Source organism: Gopherus evgoodei, chromosome 1 (assembly GCF_007399415.2).
Source record: "Gopherus evgoodei ecotype Sinaloan lineage chromosome 1, rGopEvg1_v1.p, whole genome shotgun sequence".
NCBI lineage: Eukaryota > Metazoa > Chordata > Testudines > Testudinidae > Gopherus > Gopherus evgoodei.
In genome coordinates, this window is record NC_044322.1 from 292,325,067 (window position 1) to 292,344,506 (window position 19,440).

Below are 19,440 nucleotides of genomic sequence, written 5' to 3' on the forward strand. Positions count from 1 at the left end.
CCTTTTTGCTTACTTTGTGTATTATGTTGAATCTGCTATTTTAGTGTAGGTGGAAAAATTAATAAAACATTATAAATATTAAAAAGTTGATACTTACTACAGGCAGGAAAATCCTCTCTCCAGTCCCGTATGGGGTAGCCTGCATGTGAGCATGCTCTAGCATACTCTGTCACTGCTCGGCAGTAAGTTTCATCATCATCCACTCTGAAGCAGTAAAATAATCCTGTCATCACTAAATCCTAAATTGAATACTCATATAAATATCTGCTATGTGACATTACAGAACTCTCCACAGAGTTGGCCTTGCACAGTTAAAAGGGGCTACAGTTTTTGAGGCTTTAAATAGCATCACTTACAAAAGAAACTAGGGATACTGATTATGCTTTTGCATCTTTTACCATTTGACCCAACAAAAGATCTTTGCTTTATTTTAATGTTACAACAAAGAATGAGTAACATTTATTACAAAAGATTAGCAATGCTCATTAATAGAAACAACTTGGGAGAGGAAGGGTGGTCTTGTTCTGAAGACAATGGCCTGCAAGTCTGGAAATCTGGGTCTTACTGCTGGCTTTGTCACAGACTTCTTGTGTGGCCTTGGTCAAAGTCACTCTCTGTACCTCCCTTCCCTGTCTGCAAAATGGGGATAATATTCCCTCCCTCATCAGGTTGCTCAAAGGATACATTCATTAATATTTGGGTTGTGCTCAGGTATTCCGGGGACAGGAGTCAGTTTTTTTAAAGAGAGAAGTTAACACATGTTCACTATGAAGGACTTTGTACTAAAACATACTAGTCATAACAAGACATCTCTGAGATAGGCAAGGTTATAATATATAGTCTCGGGCTTTATTTGTCTTTCAGCACAAGATCAAGCTTTCAAAATTAGTTGTTTTAAGACTATATCGCATTGAGTGTGTTTTGGTGCTTTCAACATACCTGTTACAAAGTCACCATTTCAAAACTCCACAGTGATCGGTTTCTCTCCATCTTGCCTCATCTAATCCAATTAAATGAGTCTTAATAGAAAGAGTGACTTGGCATATAAACTATGGTGCCAGAAGGAACTTCTTAACCTGACACTAAGCCACAAGATGAGAGTTCTCTTTTATAAACAACATAAGCCTAAATTAATGAGATTCTGGGACACAGAACTTCATTCAAAGTTTTGAATATTCACACCATTCACATCACAGGTGTGAATGTGTGTTGGGTTTTTTTAATCAAAGCCTTCTGCATATTGCCTTATTAACTCAATTCCGTCTTGAAAGTTTGCTTTCCATTGTTCTCCATTGTAAAAGAAAAGGTGCAATAAGCCACTGAAATGTAAATAGGCATTACAAATAAGATTCAGATCCTGCCTGGCTTCTGCTCCCATTGAAGTCAATGGGAGTTTTTCCACTGGCTTCAGTGAAAACATTTTTAGACCCAAGGTCTCTCTCAACTAATCATTTCCCTGCCATTACAGGGGGCCCCACGCATTGGTGCACCTTGTTACTTACTATTGTCTGTGTGTAACACATAATTGTCTAGTCTCCTATGTCTACTTTGGTCTAATTTCGGTTGCTGGGTTTAGTGTGCAGGTGTTTTGGTGGCCAGTGGTCTATAGGAAGTCAGATTAGATGATCGAGTGGTCCCTTCTGGTTTTAAACTCTATGATGCTAGTAAACCTGTATCTTGCTATCTCCGTTGTGAAGCACAAGAGAAAATCAAAAACCAGTCATTTGTCACATATTGAAGTATAATGGAAGCAAGAGTTCCTTCAATTCATGCATTGATCACCTTCTGTACCCAGGGCGGGCTTTAGGCTGATTCAGCCGATTCCCCGGAATCGGGCCCCGCGCCTAAGAGGGCCTCGCGCCTTAAGCTCCTTTTAAATTTTTTTTATTTACCCGGGCTGCGGTCTGCTCCGGGGTCTTCCATGGCCCCGCTCCCCTGACCAAAGCGCCGGCAGGAGCGCGGCTGCCCCACAGCTCAGCTCTCCCAGCTGGAGCCCCGGCCGGAGTGCGGCAAGCCCTGCAGCCCCGCTCTCCAGGCTGGAGTGGGGCAAGCTGCTCCGCGGTCCCTGCTGGAGCCCCAGCCAGAGCGGGGCAAGCCCCGCTGCAACCCCGCTCTCCCAGCTGGAGCCCCAGCCGGAGTGCGGCAAGCTGCCCCACAACCCCGTTCTCCCGGATGGAGTCCCGGCCAGAGCGGGGCAAGCCCCGCCGCAATCCAGCTCTCCTGGCTGGAGCCCCGGCCAGAGCAGGACAAGCCACCGGCTGGAGCCCTGGCCAGAGCGCAAGCCCTACCCTGCAGCCCTGCTCTCCTGGCTGGAGCTCTGGGCCCTTTAAATAGCCCCCAAAGCCCTGGGATAGCGGGGGGTTCCGGGGGCTATTTAAATGGCTGGGGCTCCATCTGCCTCTGTCACTCCGTCCTTTAAATAGCCACAGTAGCCCCCTGCCCCCATGTATTCTCCAGGGCTCCCGCGGCTATTTAAAAGGTCCGGGCGGGTAGAAGCAGGGGAGCCCCAGGCCCTTTAAATAACCCCCAGAGCCCTGGGATAGCAGGAGCCTTGGGGGCTATTTAAAGGGCGGGGGCTCCAGCTGCCTCTGCTGCACCCCCTGCCCTGCCCACACCAGCCCTGCCCCCCCCGCCTGCAGCCAGCTCTGCATCCCGTGCCTACAGCCAGTCCCTGCCAAACCCCCTGCCCTGTCTCCAGCCAACCTCTGCCACACACCTCTGTCAAAGCCAGCCAGCCCCACACACAGCCCTGCCTGCACCAGTCCTGCACACCCTGCCTGCCCTGCCCACACACAGCCCCTCACCCCCTGCCCTGTCTCCAGCCAATTCCTGCTGCACCCCCCTGCCTGAAGCCAGCCAGTTCCGCACTCCTCTGTCTCCAGCCCTCTCAACCCCTGCTGCATTCCCCTGCGGCCCTGCCTGAAGCCAGCCCACCCCATACCCCCCTGTCTCCAGCCAGCCCTGCACCCCTTGCCCTGCCTGCAGCTAGATCCTACCTCCAGTCAGCCCCTGCCCTGCCTCCAACCAGCCTCATGTCCACTGCTGCCCTGCAGTTCCCAGGGCAATAACCCTGCACACCTGCTTCAATGAGGGGGGCAGGGAGCAGCTGGGACCCACACATGTGCACACCTGCAGGGAGTGGCAGGGACTCACACATATGAAATGGTGGTCATTAATAAGCAATCAACAGCATATATGATGCAATGTACATAATATATAATTGTATTATTTATACAGTTATGGAAAGTAAATAATACATGGAAGAAATAAAAGGCTTTTTTTTTTTACATTTTTTTTTTTTTTTAGTCATCCCTGCCAGGGCCCCACCAAAAATGTTCGAATTGGGCCCCGAACTTCCTAAAGCCGGCCCTGTCTGTACCCACTTAAATAAATAAATAGGAAATCAGAAAATAAATAAAATAGTAAAAGATATAAACAAATAACATGGATAGTGATGTCACTAAGATTATTTGTTAGTGATATCCTTTTTATTGAAAAATCTGAGATATACTGCTTGGTCAATTATTCAATTTTAGTACACCTGAGGAGATAATCACTTCTAAATCAAATGATCTCACAAGGTCTAACAGAAACTTGCACTGTTGGAAATGCAGGTGGTATTAGCAAACAAGACTAAAAAAACCACCTCTGAAATGATGGGAGAAATAATGGATTGAATTTATCTGCAGCATTAGAGGGTACAACACTCATTGTTGTCTATGAAAGTAGCAACATTTTATGCCAGGTTTGAATTTGACTCACTGTTTATTAAGACTATAGCGACTATTGGGATCAAACAGAGAAACACTGGGAGGTGAGATTGGGGGAATGTGGAGAGGAAATTACTTTACTAAAATAAAATTGTACTAAAAAACTCCACTATCTAAAACCAGTCTGGCTATTGTTTAATATTTCAAAGAATGAAAATAAATGTTTAAAGAACCCCATCCTTCTTACCTGCAAAGGTCATTCATGCAGCTAGAAATATACGAATAAGGGTCTATGCTTTCATGACAGCTGAGAAAAGGAAACTGTAGGAGTATTTGGCATTTGAAGAATATGGCCTGTGCATTTTTTAAAAAAAGTCAGTTAACTAACAGCTATCATATACTTCATGATACAAATATTATTCTTTTTACTTTTGTTTTCCCCATTGGGTGTCTATTACATTCCTTTTAAAACAAGACGATTCTCCCATTTTCTCCTATCTCCACTTATTCACCCATTATATCACAGTCACTATTCTTCCCAAACCAGTTTTGACTGGACTGAATTTCTTCTATAGCCCCTCAATGCTACAGCTAAACTGGCCAAAGTGACAAAAAGCATCCTCTTCCACCCAGGAGCTGAGCATGTTTCCTCTGCAGTACTTTAAACTCCACAGATAATGAAGGGGTAAGGCATCAGGGCTAGGAATTAAACCCACAGTCCAATGTGGCAGTAAATAACTGTAAGTAGGCCAACAATCCCCATTCTTTTAATTTCATCACATACAGTTCTTCAAACATTCTTAGGAAAGGTCCCTACATTAATGACAGGCCTGATCTAAATCTTCTCATTCCCAATGTTTCAGTGTTTAGAGCCAGTGTTTTGCTTTGGACCAACCTCTTCTCTACAAGCTTGATATACTGACTATAGTTTTCCTGATTCTGATCTTATTTATGATGTTCCCCCTCATGTTCTCTAACACTGGTATAGTTCCATTGACAACAGCAGAGTTAATCCTGATCTTCACCAGTGTGAGATCAGTATCAGGCACTTTCTGTGTAAGTCTTTTAGGACTTTAAGTCTCATGTATTATCAATGAAGAACATGCAGATGACTATATTTCATTTCTTATGCACCTATATAACTGGTTAGAAAATATGATTTATTCACTGACTGCCACAGCATTTGCCTTTTAAAATATTTTATCTAATTTTAAAATGAATCATTTATTATTTTTTCATGTGTGTTGAATTTTAGGTCAGTGCAGAGCAATAAGTGCTTTGGTTTGGGAAGGGCTGGGCACTTTATTATAAAATTATTGTTAATGGAAATACATAAAACAGGCTAGAGAAGGTGAATCACTATAATGCATCTAATATGAAAATGTATACTGACCAACTTACCTCGGAGGACTCTGTGTCAGTCGAACATGGACTAGAAAAATCTGAGGCAGTAGTCACACAAATTGCATTATCTGGGGTTTGTACAGACCAACTGTTTGCAAATACAGCAATGTCTTCCGTATATTCACCTACTTTAGAAAAATATCGAACAGAATCATTTTCCACAAGAACAAAGGTTTTTCTGTCAACACAAAAGCCGAGGAACCGCTCGCATGAAATATTAGAATTATTTTCCAAACAATTTAAACGTACTTATTATAAGATATATTCAGTTAGTAGTTTGGAATCTTTACAAAATTATTTTAAATTTCAGTTTACCTTTTATACCATATTTAAATTCTAAAATGAATTAACAGGAAATGTCTAGTTTTCCAGGAAATATAGTTGTGGTAACCTCATAAGGAGTCAAATGCAGATTTCTTACTATGAGGATTTGTTTGTTTTTGGCACTTCTTTAATACATTTTATTTAAAGACCTCTCTATATATTTTGGGGAAAGTGGGTATAATAATCTCTCCTGTTCCCCATCCGCCTCTTCAAACGAAAAATCTTACCAAAACAAAACACTGCGCTACACACACAACTCTCCCTTGGAGAGAAGATGAGAGAAAGAACAAACCACCAGTAGTCACACCACTTAACGCACTGTTGGAAGGTACCAGAGACTATGGTGAAGAGGGAGACATAAGAACCAGTATATAATAGAACAGCATTCCACAGATAAGGAAATAAATGCTCAAGGCCAAGCAACAAGGTTAGAGGGAAGACATCCCAGGTTTTCTAATTCCCATTATCCTGCTCTAAGCACTAAGTTTCCCATTTACTTCATGCTCTTAAATGTGCAAAAAGAGTGAAACAGGTGCATTTCATCCATCTTGTGGGACACAGCAGCAGTTGATAACAATCAACAGGTCAGAAGCCAGGGATACTAAAATGAGATGCATCTACAATTCCCTTTATCAAAGCCTGCATACATTGCCTCCAGATTAAACCAGCTCAGGACACAGGGAATCCAATCCAATATCTTTTAAGTCGAAATTGTAATGTTTTGTGGAGACATATTGATTTTGACAAAGTTTTCATCACCAAGGTTTCTTGGATCACTGAGGCTCTCTGGTCACTTCCAACCAGAGAGAAAGAGACACTCACAGTCTATAGCCTGGAGTCTCAGCAATGGCCTGGGAGGGGAAGAATCTGATTCAGGCAAAGCAGGGACATAAGCATAGGTCTCCTACATGTCAGGCCAGTGCCCTCTCACTCAGGCTATAGAATGAGTTTATAGCTCTCTGGTCAGATGAGATCCAATCTCTGAGTCTCAATCTCTTTCCCTCCTCTCCCTCTTCTACCTCCCCCACAAGTCCTGTACATGGAAAACCTTCCTGAATCAAACAGCCCAAGGTTTTATTCCAAATAAAGACTTTCTGACAAATTCTGTTTTATATTCAACATTCAAAAGGTTTTGCTTTTGTTCCAGTGATGAACAAAACCAAATTTTGAAACCTCAAAAGTTGCTGTTAAATAGAATTGTCCTCCTCTGGGCAGATCTATCAAAATGAGTAAGGTGTCATATAAAGGAAACAACAACAACAAAAAGATGGCTTTTAAAGTGGCCATTAAGAAACTCAAACAAAAATACAATAAGATTCTACTGCTATTTAAGTATTCAGAATCTGTAGCATGCCTTTAATTTCACTCACTTTTTTTCTTTGGGAGAATCCCCATCTGGATTCATTTTTGTATCTTGAACAGTTTTAGGATTGTAGCATTGTCCCATTTTTCCACTTGTCCCACTGTATTTAGCAGTTTATTTTACCATCATTAGAAATGTTGAATTCTTAAACGTACTTTCTACTACTACTTTGGTAGGTTGTGAGTTATGTCTAATGCCCCAGCAACACTACAGCCATAACCGAATCAGGGATCTCATTGCAACTGTGTCCAAGACTTTAGCCCACTTTCAGAGACCCTACAGTTCTGAACTGCATTGCTAAACTAGAAGACAGTCATATCGACAACAGATCCCCAGATTTGGTTAGAGCTGTAGTGTAGCTGGGGCCAATGTGAGTAATCAGTCTCCAGACTACAAAGAACAGTTCACCTTGCACTGCTGATGTACGGAAATACCATAAAGGATTGATGAGAGCTGGAAACATATAGATGTAGAGAGAGAGTTGCAATTTATAAGTATTATGAACCCATCACATCTCATTCTTGTGAAAAATATCACAACAGATTGCTTCTCTTTTGCACACACAGTGTCAAGGTGCAGTGTTATAAACTCAGTTCATGTTTAATTTTTAATGTGATACATATCTCTCTGCTTCTAAAAGACAGGAATTCTGCCATTACAGTTGCCAGATTATCGTGCCATTAGTACTGTGTAATGCTGAAAGTGGAGACAGAAAGCAGACCACCTCTTGAAAGTGTTTTATGATAAACAGTAAACTAAAGAGACACTGAAACTATATTTTTAACTCTGTGTGAATCAATGATTTTTTTAAAAAATCATTAGTTTTAACTGGCCAGATAATGTACTATGCTTTGGTATGCAGACATCAAATGTCTGGAACAGAACAAACAGTACTATGTCACTGAATAACTGGAGGCTGTGGAGGGGTTACAACCAGTTTCTATTGGGCAGAAAATCAAAGCTATGCGCACACACAAACACAGCCAACTGCTTCTCACTCTCCTGGTACGATAAATAGCACCTGGCTATTGCCCAAGAATGATGCGGAAAGAGGGAGAAAAGTCAGGGTAATATTGAGACGAAACTTGTGATTTAAAAAAATAGCCAATGTGAGAAACTAAACTTTCCCTGTAGTTTGTTGTAGTGGTTAAATACCATTATGACTTTTACTTATATCAGGGATTGTTTGGGAGAAACTGCTCCTCTTGTGTTCCCAACCTTCCTCCTCTTGTTTCACCAGCTGCGAGCTGGTGTCTGCTCTAAAACAAAGGCAACACAGAACACTTTTCACTTGGGTGTGCATAAAATATTATCTACAGTAGACAATGGCCAGTATAAAGTGTTGCATAGAGAGAACACTATTCACTTGAGGAGAAATGCTGTTTTAACTTTCTCCAGATCTGGCACCCTTGCTGAAATCAACAGCACAAACTCATAGTCTCTCAGATGGACTATAGTGAGGCCATTGGATTATTCATCTTCTTAAAATGTACCATCTGTCCCCACAGCAAAGTATGTTAATTAAAGGGTAGCAATGAAAAAAAAATAAACTTCCTCAACAAGGTTTTTCAATTTTCTGTGTTTCACCAACCAATAAAACAGCCACATATTGTTTAAAATAACTATGTAGATCCGTGTGCTGAGCTATTGCCTTTCCAAATATTAATTTGGGTTTGTTTGTTTTTTACATCACATTGCTTTCACAAAAAACAATACTATTTTGGTCATTAAAAGTTTGTTTATCAATTAAATTAAGCATGTGCTTAAGTGTTTTGCTGAACAGGCAAGGACTTAAGCATACACTTAAATGTTTTGTTGAACTAGCCCTACTCCTTAACATTTATGATTAGGGAAAGTGGACCAGACCCTATAAAGTCTACTCAAATCGCCTGAAAATAAATTTAAACAGATAATAGACACAACCTTTTAGAGCACATCCTCATATTTACAAGACATCAGGACCATAGAATCTTTTTTTTTTTTAAACAAAGGAAAGGTGCATTTCTGGTATCTTCACTTACTATTTTGTATTATCAGGTCATCAGATTTATTGCCATTATAATTTCCACACAGGCCACAAGGTTTTCCTTTATGTTCTTCTGTCAGTTTAATATAAATACCAGAGCTTCCGTCCCAAGCAAGAGAAAAACCAAAGGTAGTTTTCACCAAAATATAGTCGGCCAGCCTCTCAATGAAAACATTTCCAATTGTCTGAGGCAATGTCAATCTGGAAAAATAGAACAATCCATTTTAAACAAGACAAGCGAGGCTAGAACTAGAAAAAGATTACATAAAATGTCACCTTCTAACTCATCAGATCTCTTCCCTGTGTGTCCTCAAAGTCTGTTTACTTTTCTGTCAAAAATATGTTTTCAATATCTGTCACTCCTGTTACTTTGAACAATCAATTCAGTAAAATGGATTATTTTCTGTCACATACACAATCAATGCAGTATTGATATATAAACCACAAAGAACCCATGTTGACTTTCAAATCCGATGGTGCATTTGCAGCACTGCTGTGTTAGGAAAGACATCTTTTTACTTGTAAGCTGAATAGTTTTGACATGGAGTCATTGACAGGGACTTTAAGCATGGGACCCATGAAGTCATTTATACAGTTCCTTTTTAGAGTCTAAGTGCACGCTTAATTCATTTGTAAACAGAAGCAGCAAAAGGTAGATGTGCCCAAAAGCTTTTTAAAATATCAGTTACTGACAGGGTAATGACATGGAGCCATATTCTTCAAGTTTTCAATACAGACAACTCCCTTTGAAGTCAATAACTATTCTGTACATAGAATGTGTGTAGAATAAGACCCTCGCTTAATCAAAGATTAAATAGCACAGAAAATATTATTAGTCATGTACAGTATATCCTCTAACATGCCTGTCGCTCTGTCCAGTTAGTGGGGACAACTATGTTTGGATTTCCACCAGAGTCTAGTATTGCAGAATCACTGTCTTCAAAGGTTGCTGCTTCTTGGACTAATGGCAATATCCTTGTAGCTACCAGGTGTAGCAACTCAGATGTGAGAACACCAGATCTACTCATCGACTCTTATGTTTGAAACAAAGAAGGGTAAACCTGATAGAGTTCAGGGTTTGGTGTATCTCAAATACTATTTTGGGCCTCAAAATAGTAACAGAAGGAACTTAAGGACCCTGATGAACTCGATTTGGACTTCTCTACCATGGGGCATTGCACTCAGTGTAGACAATGACTGACTGTCATGTTTTAAAAAATATCAGGGTTGGCCAAGGGTTAACCAAGACTAGCTAACATCATTTTAAAAAAGACAATCCAATAATTAACATATTATAACACCATGCAATTTCCCAGCGTAGAAAAACTTTCAGTCAAGGGACAGACAAGTGAAAAATCAGAAATCAGATGCCTTATAGAGGCCCACCACTGAAAATAGCAAAGTTAAGAGGCTAACTCAGACAGGTGTGAGTGAACAACTTGCTCAACATTTCAGTACAGTTAAGTTCCTTTCTGGATTTGACTTACTGGTAATAATTATAACCTCCCTGTTTTACCATATGACATCTGAGGGTATGTCTTCACTGCAGAGTTATGCCAAGCTTTTACCTGATATTGCACCTAGTCCCTATCCCATCCACACACAAAAACCTCTCCCCTGAGTTTAGTGGTACTTTCAGCCCATGCTAGCTGGTGCAGCTGTGGGTGTAGATTAGTGTATAGGCTCCACTTTCACTCGGGCTGGTAACCAGCCCACTTTGCAGTGAGGATGCAGGCTAAATTACTCGAGTGCCTTCCCACAATTCCAATACTTCATTTCTGTGGTAAGAAGTTGCAAATACAGTCAGTTCATTTACCTGATTCCTTCTTTTCTTACTTCATGTCCCACAACAACTATTTCGTCCTGGCTTGAAAAAAATAAGCTGATTGACCGCAGACAAGAATACACCGAACCATCACACTGGAGGCTGTTATGAACCTTGAGAGGAGAAAAACACACACATGCACTAACAACAAATGTGGTTTTCTGCTCAATATTTACATACAACTCTTAATAAATTTACACATATAATCTTTTACATATCTACACACCTCTCACTGAAGGATCCCAAAGAACTTTAGAAATAAAAATTTAAACAATACAAGGGATCAATAATACAGGGATATACATGGTTAGAAGACCACTTTGCCTTGCACTGCTATGAAACCCAGTAACTGTTTAGCAGAACCCAGCATCATTATATAGTAGCTTAAGACAGAAAAAAGAACTGGAATATTTTATCCAATTGAAACTACAGAGAGAATTTAGTTTAGGCAGAATATAATTACCTAGTTATGGGTTTGGTAATGATACTGTGGAGAACACCCCATAAAAGTGCAAGTGAGCCTTCACTGCCCAGAGGCATGTGTTCCCTGAAAGATGGGACCACCAGCAACACAACAGCCCCAGCACCATATGGGCACTCTCAATATTGATCTAGAAAACAGACTGGCATCTATTGAATCATCAGCATCCCTTCCTGCAGCAAGTAGGGGCTTATGTGGAAGTGTTCCATCCAAGTATTGATTCTGCTTTGTCCTGCTTGGTTTGACAGTTCTGTTAGGACAGTGTAAACAACTTACATCAGCAAAAAAAAATGCTTTTGCCAGCAGAGATGTCATCAAAAAATAATAATCACCCCTCTAACTGGCATTACTGTACCAACACAAGATTTTCATGTAGTCCTGCCCAAGGCAGATACGTAGATCCTAAAACCCTAATATATTCTATAGCACAAATGTTTAGCTCAATGAACATCTTCTCTCCTAATCAATTTCTCTTTTCAAATCTTTACACTGGGGATATCTGGAAGCCTCTTTGATATGAAATCCTGTGTGATCATCTATGCCCAAAACTAGTCCAGTCCACCTGTCCTGGTCAAACCACATTTAATGTAAGTAGAATCTCTGCAACTGCTTTGGAGGACAGGGTCAAAATTCAAAATGATCTGGACAAGTTGGAGAAATGGTCTGAGGTAAACAGGATGAAGTTCAATAAAGATAAATGCAAAGTGCTCCACTTAGGAAGGAACAATCAGTTTCACACATACAGAATGGGAAGAGACTGTCTAGGAAGAAGTATGGCAGAAAGAGATCTAGGGGTCATAGTGGACCACAAGCTTAATATGAGTCAACAGTGTGATACTGTTGCAAAAAAAGCAAACGTGATTCTGGGATGCATAAACAGGTGTGTTGTAAACAAGACACGAGAAGTCATTCTTCCGCTTTACTCTGCGCTGGTTAGGCCTCAACTGGAGTATTGTGTCCAGTTCTGGGCACCGCATTTCAAGAAAGATGTGGAGAAATTGGAGAGGGTCCAGAGAAGAGCAACAAGAATGATTAAAGGTCTTGAGAACATGACCTATGAAGGAAGGCTGAAGGAATTGGGTTTGTTTAGTTTGGAAAAGAGAAGACTGAGAGGGGACCTGATAGCAGTTTTCAGGTATCTAAAAGGGTGTCATCAGGAGGAGGGAGAAAACTTGTTCACGTTAGCCTCTAATGATAGAACAAGAAACAATGGGCTTAAACTGCAGCAAGGGAGATTTAGATTGGACATTAGGAAAAAGTTCCTAACTGTCAGGGTAGTTAAACACTGGAATAGATTGCCTAGGGAAGTTGTGGAATCTCCATCGCTGGAGATATTTAAGAGTAGGTTAGATAAATGTCTATCAGGGATGGTCTAGACAGTATTTGGTCCTGCCATGAGGGCAGGGGACTGGACTCGATGACCTCTCGAGGTCCCTTCCAGTCCTAGAGTCTATGAGTCTATGAGTCTATGAGTCTATGAGTCTATATTTCAGAAAACCTCCTCAACTCATATTTGTCTCTATAACTACCACTTGCAGTTTTACAAATCTGTCATGGACACAATTTCTTTATCATAGTTATCAAAGTTATTATCTTTGGAATAATACCAGTCTTAACTTCATTTATATGTAACAAATGATGCTATTCAATGTCAGGGCACTGATCACTAACATTAAATGATTCAATCTAGGGCTAATGAAGGAGACAGTCAACTACTTTGAAATCAGGAGCAAAGTTCCCCATGTTTGCCTAAAGAGATCATTTTATAATACAGTTTACAGTTTACAGAGATTTGTAGATGTTATTGCATGTGTATTTACAGAGTTTTTGATCAGCACATTCTATAAATCTAAAAAGGAAATAAACCACCTTTTGATCCATTTACTGTCTCTGTTGAGCTATTTTTGTTATGCTATAACACAAGTTCTATGTAATATCAATCTTTTGCATTTCATTTCAAAACACATATTCACATACTTACCCATACAGTGTACTGAGGTTCCGGAGCACTGCAATCTTTTGCAAAAATGTAGGAACAATTTCCTGGGAAATAGTAGTAGATGCCATCAAATGTTTCAAAGTGATACTGTCCCCATGATTTGCAAATTCCATCTCGATCCTTGCCATCATTAGGTACTGGGGAGAATAAATAAGATGAGCATATAAAATGCAAAATAACAAAAAAATTACACAAATGTCAGAGACATGTATAAAAGTAAGATATTACATGCATAGTAGATAAGCATACATCAGCACAGAAGATAGTTTTATTTATCATTCAAGAAATGAGATTAAGGCAAGTTTTAAAACTCCTAGGTGGGAACTGTGGACCGATAAAGCCAATGGAAATGTTGCCATTGACATTAATGGAGCCTGGATTTCACCTTTAAATTATAACTAGGAATGGACCAATGAGTAGAGCGGGGCAAAATTTTTGGATCCAAACTTTTTTTTAGTGAAAAAGTCAGATTCCGTGACAATTAAGCATTTCACAAATTCATGTTGATTTCACCAATTTGGCGGGGTGGTTGGGGGGAGTAACTGAAATTCTGGGGTGGGGAAAAATCAGAACTTTTTATTTTGACATTTTTAAACCAAACATTATGATTTTTCATTTTGAAACATTTTTATTTGACATTTCCTTTAATTTTGGTTTTAAAATTTAAATATATCTGAAAATGGTTGAAATTGAAATGAAATATTTTTTTCAAATAAAACATTTTGTTTAATACAAAATGAGTTTTGTTTTCAACTTGTTGAAATTGCCAGTGAACCAACAAAAATCCATTATCCAGAAAACTCTACAAAGAAGAGGATGTTCATATCATTTAAGTTTAGGTCCGTGTTTGGTGTATGGGCTCAGGGTGAACCAAGGCTAAGATTTTGGTCCAGTTTCAACAGCCCCTTTGGCCTACCATCTCAGCTGACGCAAATCAGTGCAGTTCCATTGAATTCAATGGAGTTACACTGGTTGACACCAGCTGAGGTTCTAGGCCTGACCTTAGAAAGTCCCTCCACGGCTGCTGTTGCAGATGTTCTACAGAGCCTGAGGAATCACAATAGGGACAAACAACTTCTACCTCAATTCTACTACCAATAGATTGCACCTGCCAAAACTTGTCCCATTAAAATATTTGAACATCCTGTCTTCAGAATGGGCAATAGGGCACTCTAAGTGGAAATGCAGTGATGTTTTTGGTGACACAGCTAAGTAAGTAAAAGCAGATATGGTACATTATGATGCACTGGGATACTGTTACAAGTATTAATAAAATTGAGGAACATCTGACACTCTTCTGTACTCCCATATCTCACTCTGAAATACAGCATTTGAGACACCCAGCCTCCTTTTAGAATTACAGCTTGATTATAAAGCAATTGAAAAAGTGCCCTGAACAGGTATTATTTTAACAAACTCACCCCTAAATCTCACTCTAATCTGAAACTCAATTCCGTTGCTGATTACTAAAACTTACCAATTTGGCACCTTTCACCATGAGCCTGAAACATCTGACAATCACATATACCCGCCTCTGTACAAATTGCTCCATTAAGGCATTCTTGAGGACAAGAGCCTGAAAGAAGACATAGCAGCCTTCCATGTTAAAGTTATTTTTCAAACACTTATAAAGACAAATACAATTTGAAAATATAGACCAGGCAGAGACTACTGTCTAGCTCCCACATTTCACTTACAAAGAAACACTTTTAAAACTAGGAACACTATAGGATTCACCGTGATTTGTATTCATTGATATGAAAGAAACCAAAAACTCCATCTTGTCTTAAGAAAGTGCCACTGTTCAGCTCATTTGATCATTTTTGCATGCTGGGTGCTAAATAACAGCGATGGGAATGTATCATCTGTGAAACCCCTCAATTAGCTTCGAACAAACTGAAGAGTTTGATTGACATCTAGAATATTCTAAAAGAGGCTTTAGGTTGGTCTTCCATGGACAACTGTTATCAATCCCACTCAGCATACCTACTCAAGGCCCAAAAGCGACACACAAGAAAACTAGGAGTGGAAATAACTGTAAAGCAATAAAGAATTTGTTTCATTAAGTGCTTGGGTGCCCCATTAATAGGTACATTAGAAACTAATTGTTTTTTATAACTATTTTCTATGATTTAGCAAGTCAGAAGTACAAGTTACCAAAACAAGATTAGATAGCACTGGGTTTTGCATAGAAGGTAAATACTATCAAACGTTACACAATCTCTGGTAACAAGGGATAGTTGATGGATAGATGGCATTTTACTGAAATCCTTTCAAACATGTAGTGAATTACTAACATGGTACTGACCTCCTGATGGACTTTGACCCTGAGTAAGGTCCCCATGAAGGTGAGACCCAGCCCAATCTGATCCAGTCTATCCGAGAAACAAAAAAGCAAAACCAGAGTGTTAAGACTTCATAAATGGTCTGACTAATTCAATTCTAGGGATTTTGCAGCAATTTTAGGATAGGACAATTACTTTAATACATAAAATGATCTTGCGTGTATATAGAGCTCTTGATCCAAGAGAATCCCAAAGCACTTTGTAAACACTAGGTAAAATTGTAAACCACATGTAAGGAATTACTTTCTCCATCACTGAAATGCAGCGATCCCTGGGGTGGAACACAGCAACAGAGGTATCAGAAGAAGGACAAGGAGCACAGCTCACTGAGATACTAGCACAAGACTAGCCATCTGCCCCAAGCAGGCACTCAGCATTTTGTGTGGCTTCCTAGCATCCCAGATGCTAACCCCCACACTCCTGTGCCAGTGAACAAGTTGCTTTCTCCAGGATTGGCAAATGGCAGTAATTTACAGGAGTTTGCATCTCTCACTGACACGCAACAAAATCCTAGTACGCAGAAGAGTGAGAGACTTTAAACTCATCCCAGATGGAATAATTGTCAGGTCTGCTCCCTGAGATATCTCAATAGCAATGAGGCTGGGGAATGGTCTTTGGAGGCACAGACTCTGCCCTGGGAACCTGCTGCACAGCCTAGGAGCGTTGCCCAATAACAACACTATTTGCAAAATTGTTCGGCTATGGTTTCATTATTGTGCTTTTCACCAAACATTCACTCCCAAGTTTCTATTTGCTCTCACAAAAGGTTTAACAAAGACCTTCCTCCCCACATTGTGTGTTAGGATGGGTAATTCAGGAAGCATTTTGCTAAGAATGAATGAGGCTGTGGATTTAAGTTTGAGGAAAGCAGGTATGGAAAAGCTTCTCCTCATCCTTGTCTTGTTATTACCATTTCCATTCTCCTTTACAAAGACCTCATTGTGACAATACCAAAGCCCCGTTGCAGAAAGGAGGGGGATTTTTGCCCCTCTTTCTTTCTGTGGTATAACCTACCTCAGCTGCTAAGAGATCTCTTTTCTGTCGAGTTGCATTAAACTGGTTTCTGGAAGAAAACAAAAAGGATCTTGTGTAATCAAAGGTCCCTGAGCAAACTGAATAAGTTGTTCCCTAGGGAGAGGTGTTTCTCTCTGATTTCCAGCACGTTATCAAAGAGGTCTTTCTTGGGTTAACATTTAAAAAGGTGACTTTTTTCTTTTCATAGTCTCGTTTTACAAAATTCAAGAGTGCTCAGATCTCTGCTCTTGAACACAGGCTATTGTTCAAGGAGGTACCTGGCATTTATGGGGGAGGGGAGATAAGCAAATTGGGCTTATAATATGGGACACAAAATAGTGAAGTTCTTTCATTAGATGCCTGAATGGTACATATGTTGTTGAGGTACATCAGTGCTATTTGCATGTGCAGTGGTCATGGTGTTAAAAGTGTATGGTTACCTTCCAGTGGTAACTAAATTACAATAGGCAATAATTACATTGATTTAAGAAATAATGGCCTCAATCTACAAAATACACTGTTTTATTTAACAGGCCAGATTTTGTACAATATAGTGTGTGATCGTTAGATGTATGAGAAGTAATTAGACGTCCAGAGCTGAGTTCTAATCCTGCTTCTACTGAATGGCAAAGTTTCCATTGACTCCAATGGGATCAGGAAGATACCCTAGTTTTGTTTTGAACTATTGCAAATAACTTGCTTTGCAAGTGCTTTTATCAGACTGAGAAAATGAATGATCACTGAGACTATATTTATTGTATAACACATTTTATTTGTGGATAAATTCCTTTCTGTGTGTCACTAGAATTTTATTTTTTTACCCTGAAACTAAAATGGTATTTAATTAATGTACATTTGATCAGATATGAGAATAGTCACATAAGAAACTCATCCTGTGAACTTACTTGGGCCCCTGAGGAACACCATGTTTTTGTGATTACTAAAGAGGTGCACTTCTTTTTCCAAAAAGGATTTGCATGTTTAATCCCCAGCTCTTTGGGAAGAGTTATTAAATGGAAGAAATACTTTATGTCTAAGTTACTAAAAGTAAAAGTGTTCTACACAAGGCCATATTGTATTTTTTATACTTCCATCATATCAGACAAGCCTTACTGATTTCACCTAGATTTGCTTTTAAAACACTGCAAATGAGGAATGCACACTCACCTTGGTGTTCTTCTCAAAAGAGAAAACTCGCAATAGGATCCTGTTGGATAAAAAATGATGGAATTAAACCATTTTTTCCCTCTATTTCCTTCTACGCATTTCACATGCAGACAAATGTTTACCTGACTTTGGTTTAAGACACAAGAGTTTTGTTCTTTAGAAGAGGGCTAATGACAGTAAGTTTTCCAGAAAGCATTTATGCAGCCTTTCCATCTCCCTGCCAGCAAAGATAGAAACACTTTTCTTTTGAGTGATTGATGTCTTTCATCTTCAGAACCTGATCCTGAGAAGTGCTGAGAACCTGCAATTTCCAATGAGCCCAATCCTACAAAGTGCTAAGCACCCTTGACTCCCAACATCAACAGTGGAAGTGGTGAATGCTCAGCACCCTGCAGGATCAGACTGAAGCTCACAAATACGGAAGGTGCTCAGAACCTCTCCGGATCAGGCTTCAGTGCAGTTCCCTGTAATGCTTTTCTGAACATAATAATTATAAACCTTTAGTCCAGTATGTTTAAATCTTGCTCTAGATTTCACGCAGATTTACTTTCATTTAAGAATATTTTTACTTTCAAGCTATGTGAAAGTTACAACACTTGAAAAATTTCTGTTATCCTCAGGAATTATTTTTCTAAGCTGTCTATGGTGTCTATTATTAGCATGTGTGATGACAACAGCTGGGAGAGTTTATATAATCAGTTTGCCAAATATTTACTCTAGAGTTATAAAAAATGTTCAGACACACTGCAGGTGTAGTCCAAATCTTGATCAAACCCATAACCTGTTCATAACAATTATGCCTACGTCAATCTGATAACACATTTGACAATAAATAGAAGCAAGAAAGCCAAGAAAAATAATTTTGTTCTTTACTAATCATTCTTTTTCAAATTCAAGCATTAAAGACTGAATTTAAAAAAAAATCAGCCATTTTTAGTTTCAAAAGGAGTAAAAGTATGTGATGTAAATATATTTTAGTCTGTATTATTGGTTTGTTTATTTAATTAAGCTATGGGCTGTAAGAAATATTTGCTTTACAGTGAAAGAAAAATAAGTAACTGTATTACTAAATTGTTAAGAGAAGTCTTTCTAAAAGGTTTTTAGTGAAAAAATTGAGCATAAAATTCTTACCTTGCAAAGACAACAGCAGAGAATGAACCAAGAATACGCTCCAGGGTATCAATAAGTTGAGTTTTCCCACAATATTCATTTCAGTGTAGCTTCTTAGTATGAAGTGTATCCAAATTGGTGGCCTTGACTATTATGGCATCTTAGAAGTATGTGTCTCTGGAATGTTTAAATCTTTTATAAATTTAGATAGCAGAGAAATTTAAATAAGGCAGGGCACAAAAAAAAAAAAAAGCAGGGAGAGAATTAAAAAGAAACATCAAGCTTCCTAGCCACATCCAGCTTCTGGAGCTCTGGAAATGTTGCATACAACTTTTTGGCTGTGCTTCTCTCATTAGTAATGCATGGTAACTCCTTACCAGAGCCTGTATTAGTTACACTTACACCAGACCTGCAAGGCTTACTGCTCTTTTGGACTGAATCAACCCTTTATAACGTTCATGGATAGTGATATGGAAATAAATTTTGCCATGTCATGATGCTTTGAAAGATTTTTCAAACAGTTGTCATTTCATGTTTGTGTGTTTTGAAACTTGTGCTAATTAAAATTGCTGCCCTTTCTACCTTTTACTTATTAAAATGAAAAAAAGAAACTTTTCAGTTCAAACTTACAATAATGTTCTCGTGTAAAGTACCACTAAGTTGTTTTACTGG

At 39.3% G+C, this 19,440-nt stretch overlaps 1 protein-coding gene across 1 annotated transcript in view; it reads right to left on the reverse strand.

Moving 5' to 3' along the window:
• The window catches only part of OTOGL (otogelin like), a 139,480-nt gene extending 120,612 nt beyond the window's left edge, over window positions 1–18,868 (reverse strand). Inside the window, exons 1-11 of the mRNA XM_030548635.1 lie at window positions 18,790–18,868; window positions 17,659–17,698; window positions 16,492–16,540; window positions 15,441–15,507; window positions 14,610–14,708; window positions 13,115–13,269; window positions 10,644–10,765; window positions 8,823–9,028; window positions 5,112–5,242; window positions 3,958–4,064; window positions 98–204 (exon numbers count right to left, since the gene is read on the reverse strand). Of these exons, the coding sequence (XP_030404495.1) occupies window positions 98–204; window positions 3,958–4,064; window positions 5,112–5,242; window positions 8,823–9,028; window positions 10,644–10,765; window positions 13,115–13,269; window positions 14,610–14,708; window positions 15,441–15,507; window positions 16,492–16,540; window positions 17,659–17,698; window positions 18,790–18,868 (1,162 nt within the window). The remainder of the gene's footprint in view (window positions 1–97; window positions 205–3,957; window positions 4,065–5,111; window positions 5,243–8,822; window positions 9,029–10,643; window positions 10,766–13,114; window positions 13,270–14,609; window positions 14,709–15,440; window positions 15,508–16,491; window positions 16,541–17,658; window positions 17,699–18,789) is intronic.
• Between the last annotated feature and the right edge of the window lie 572 nt (window positions 18,869–19,440).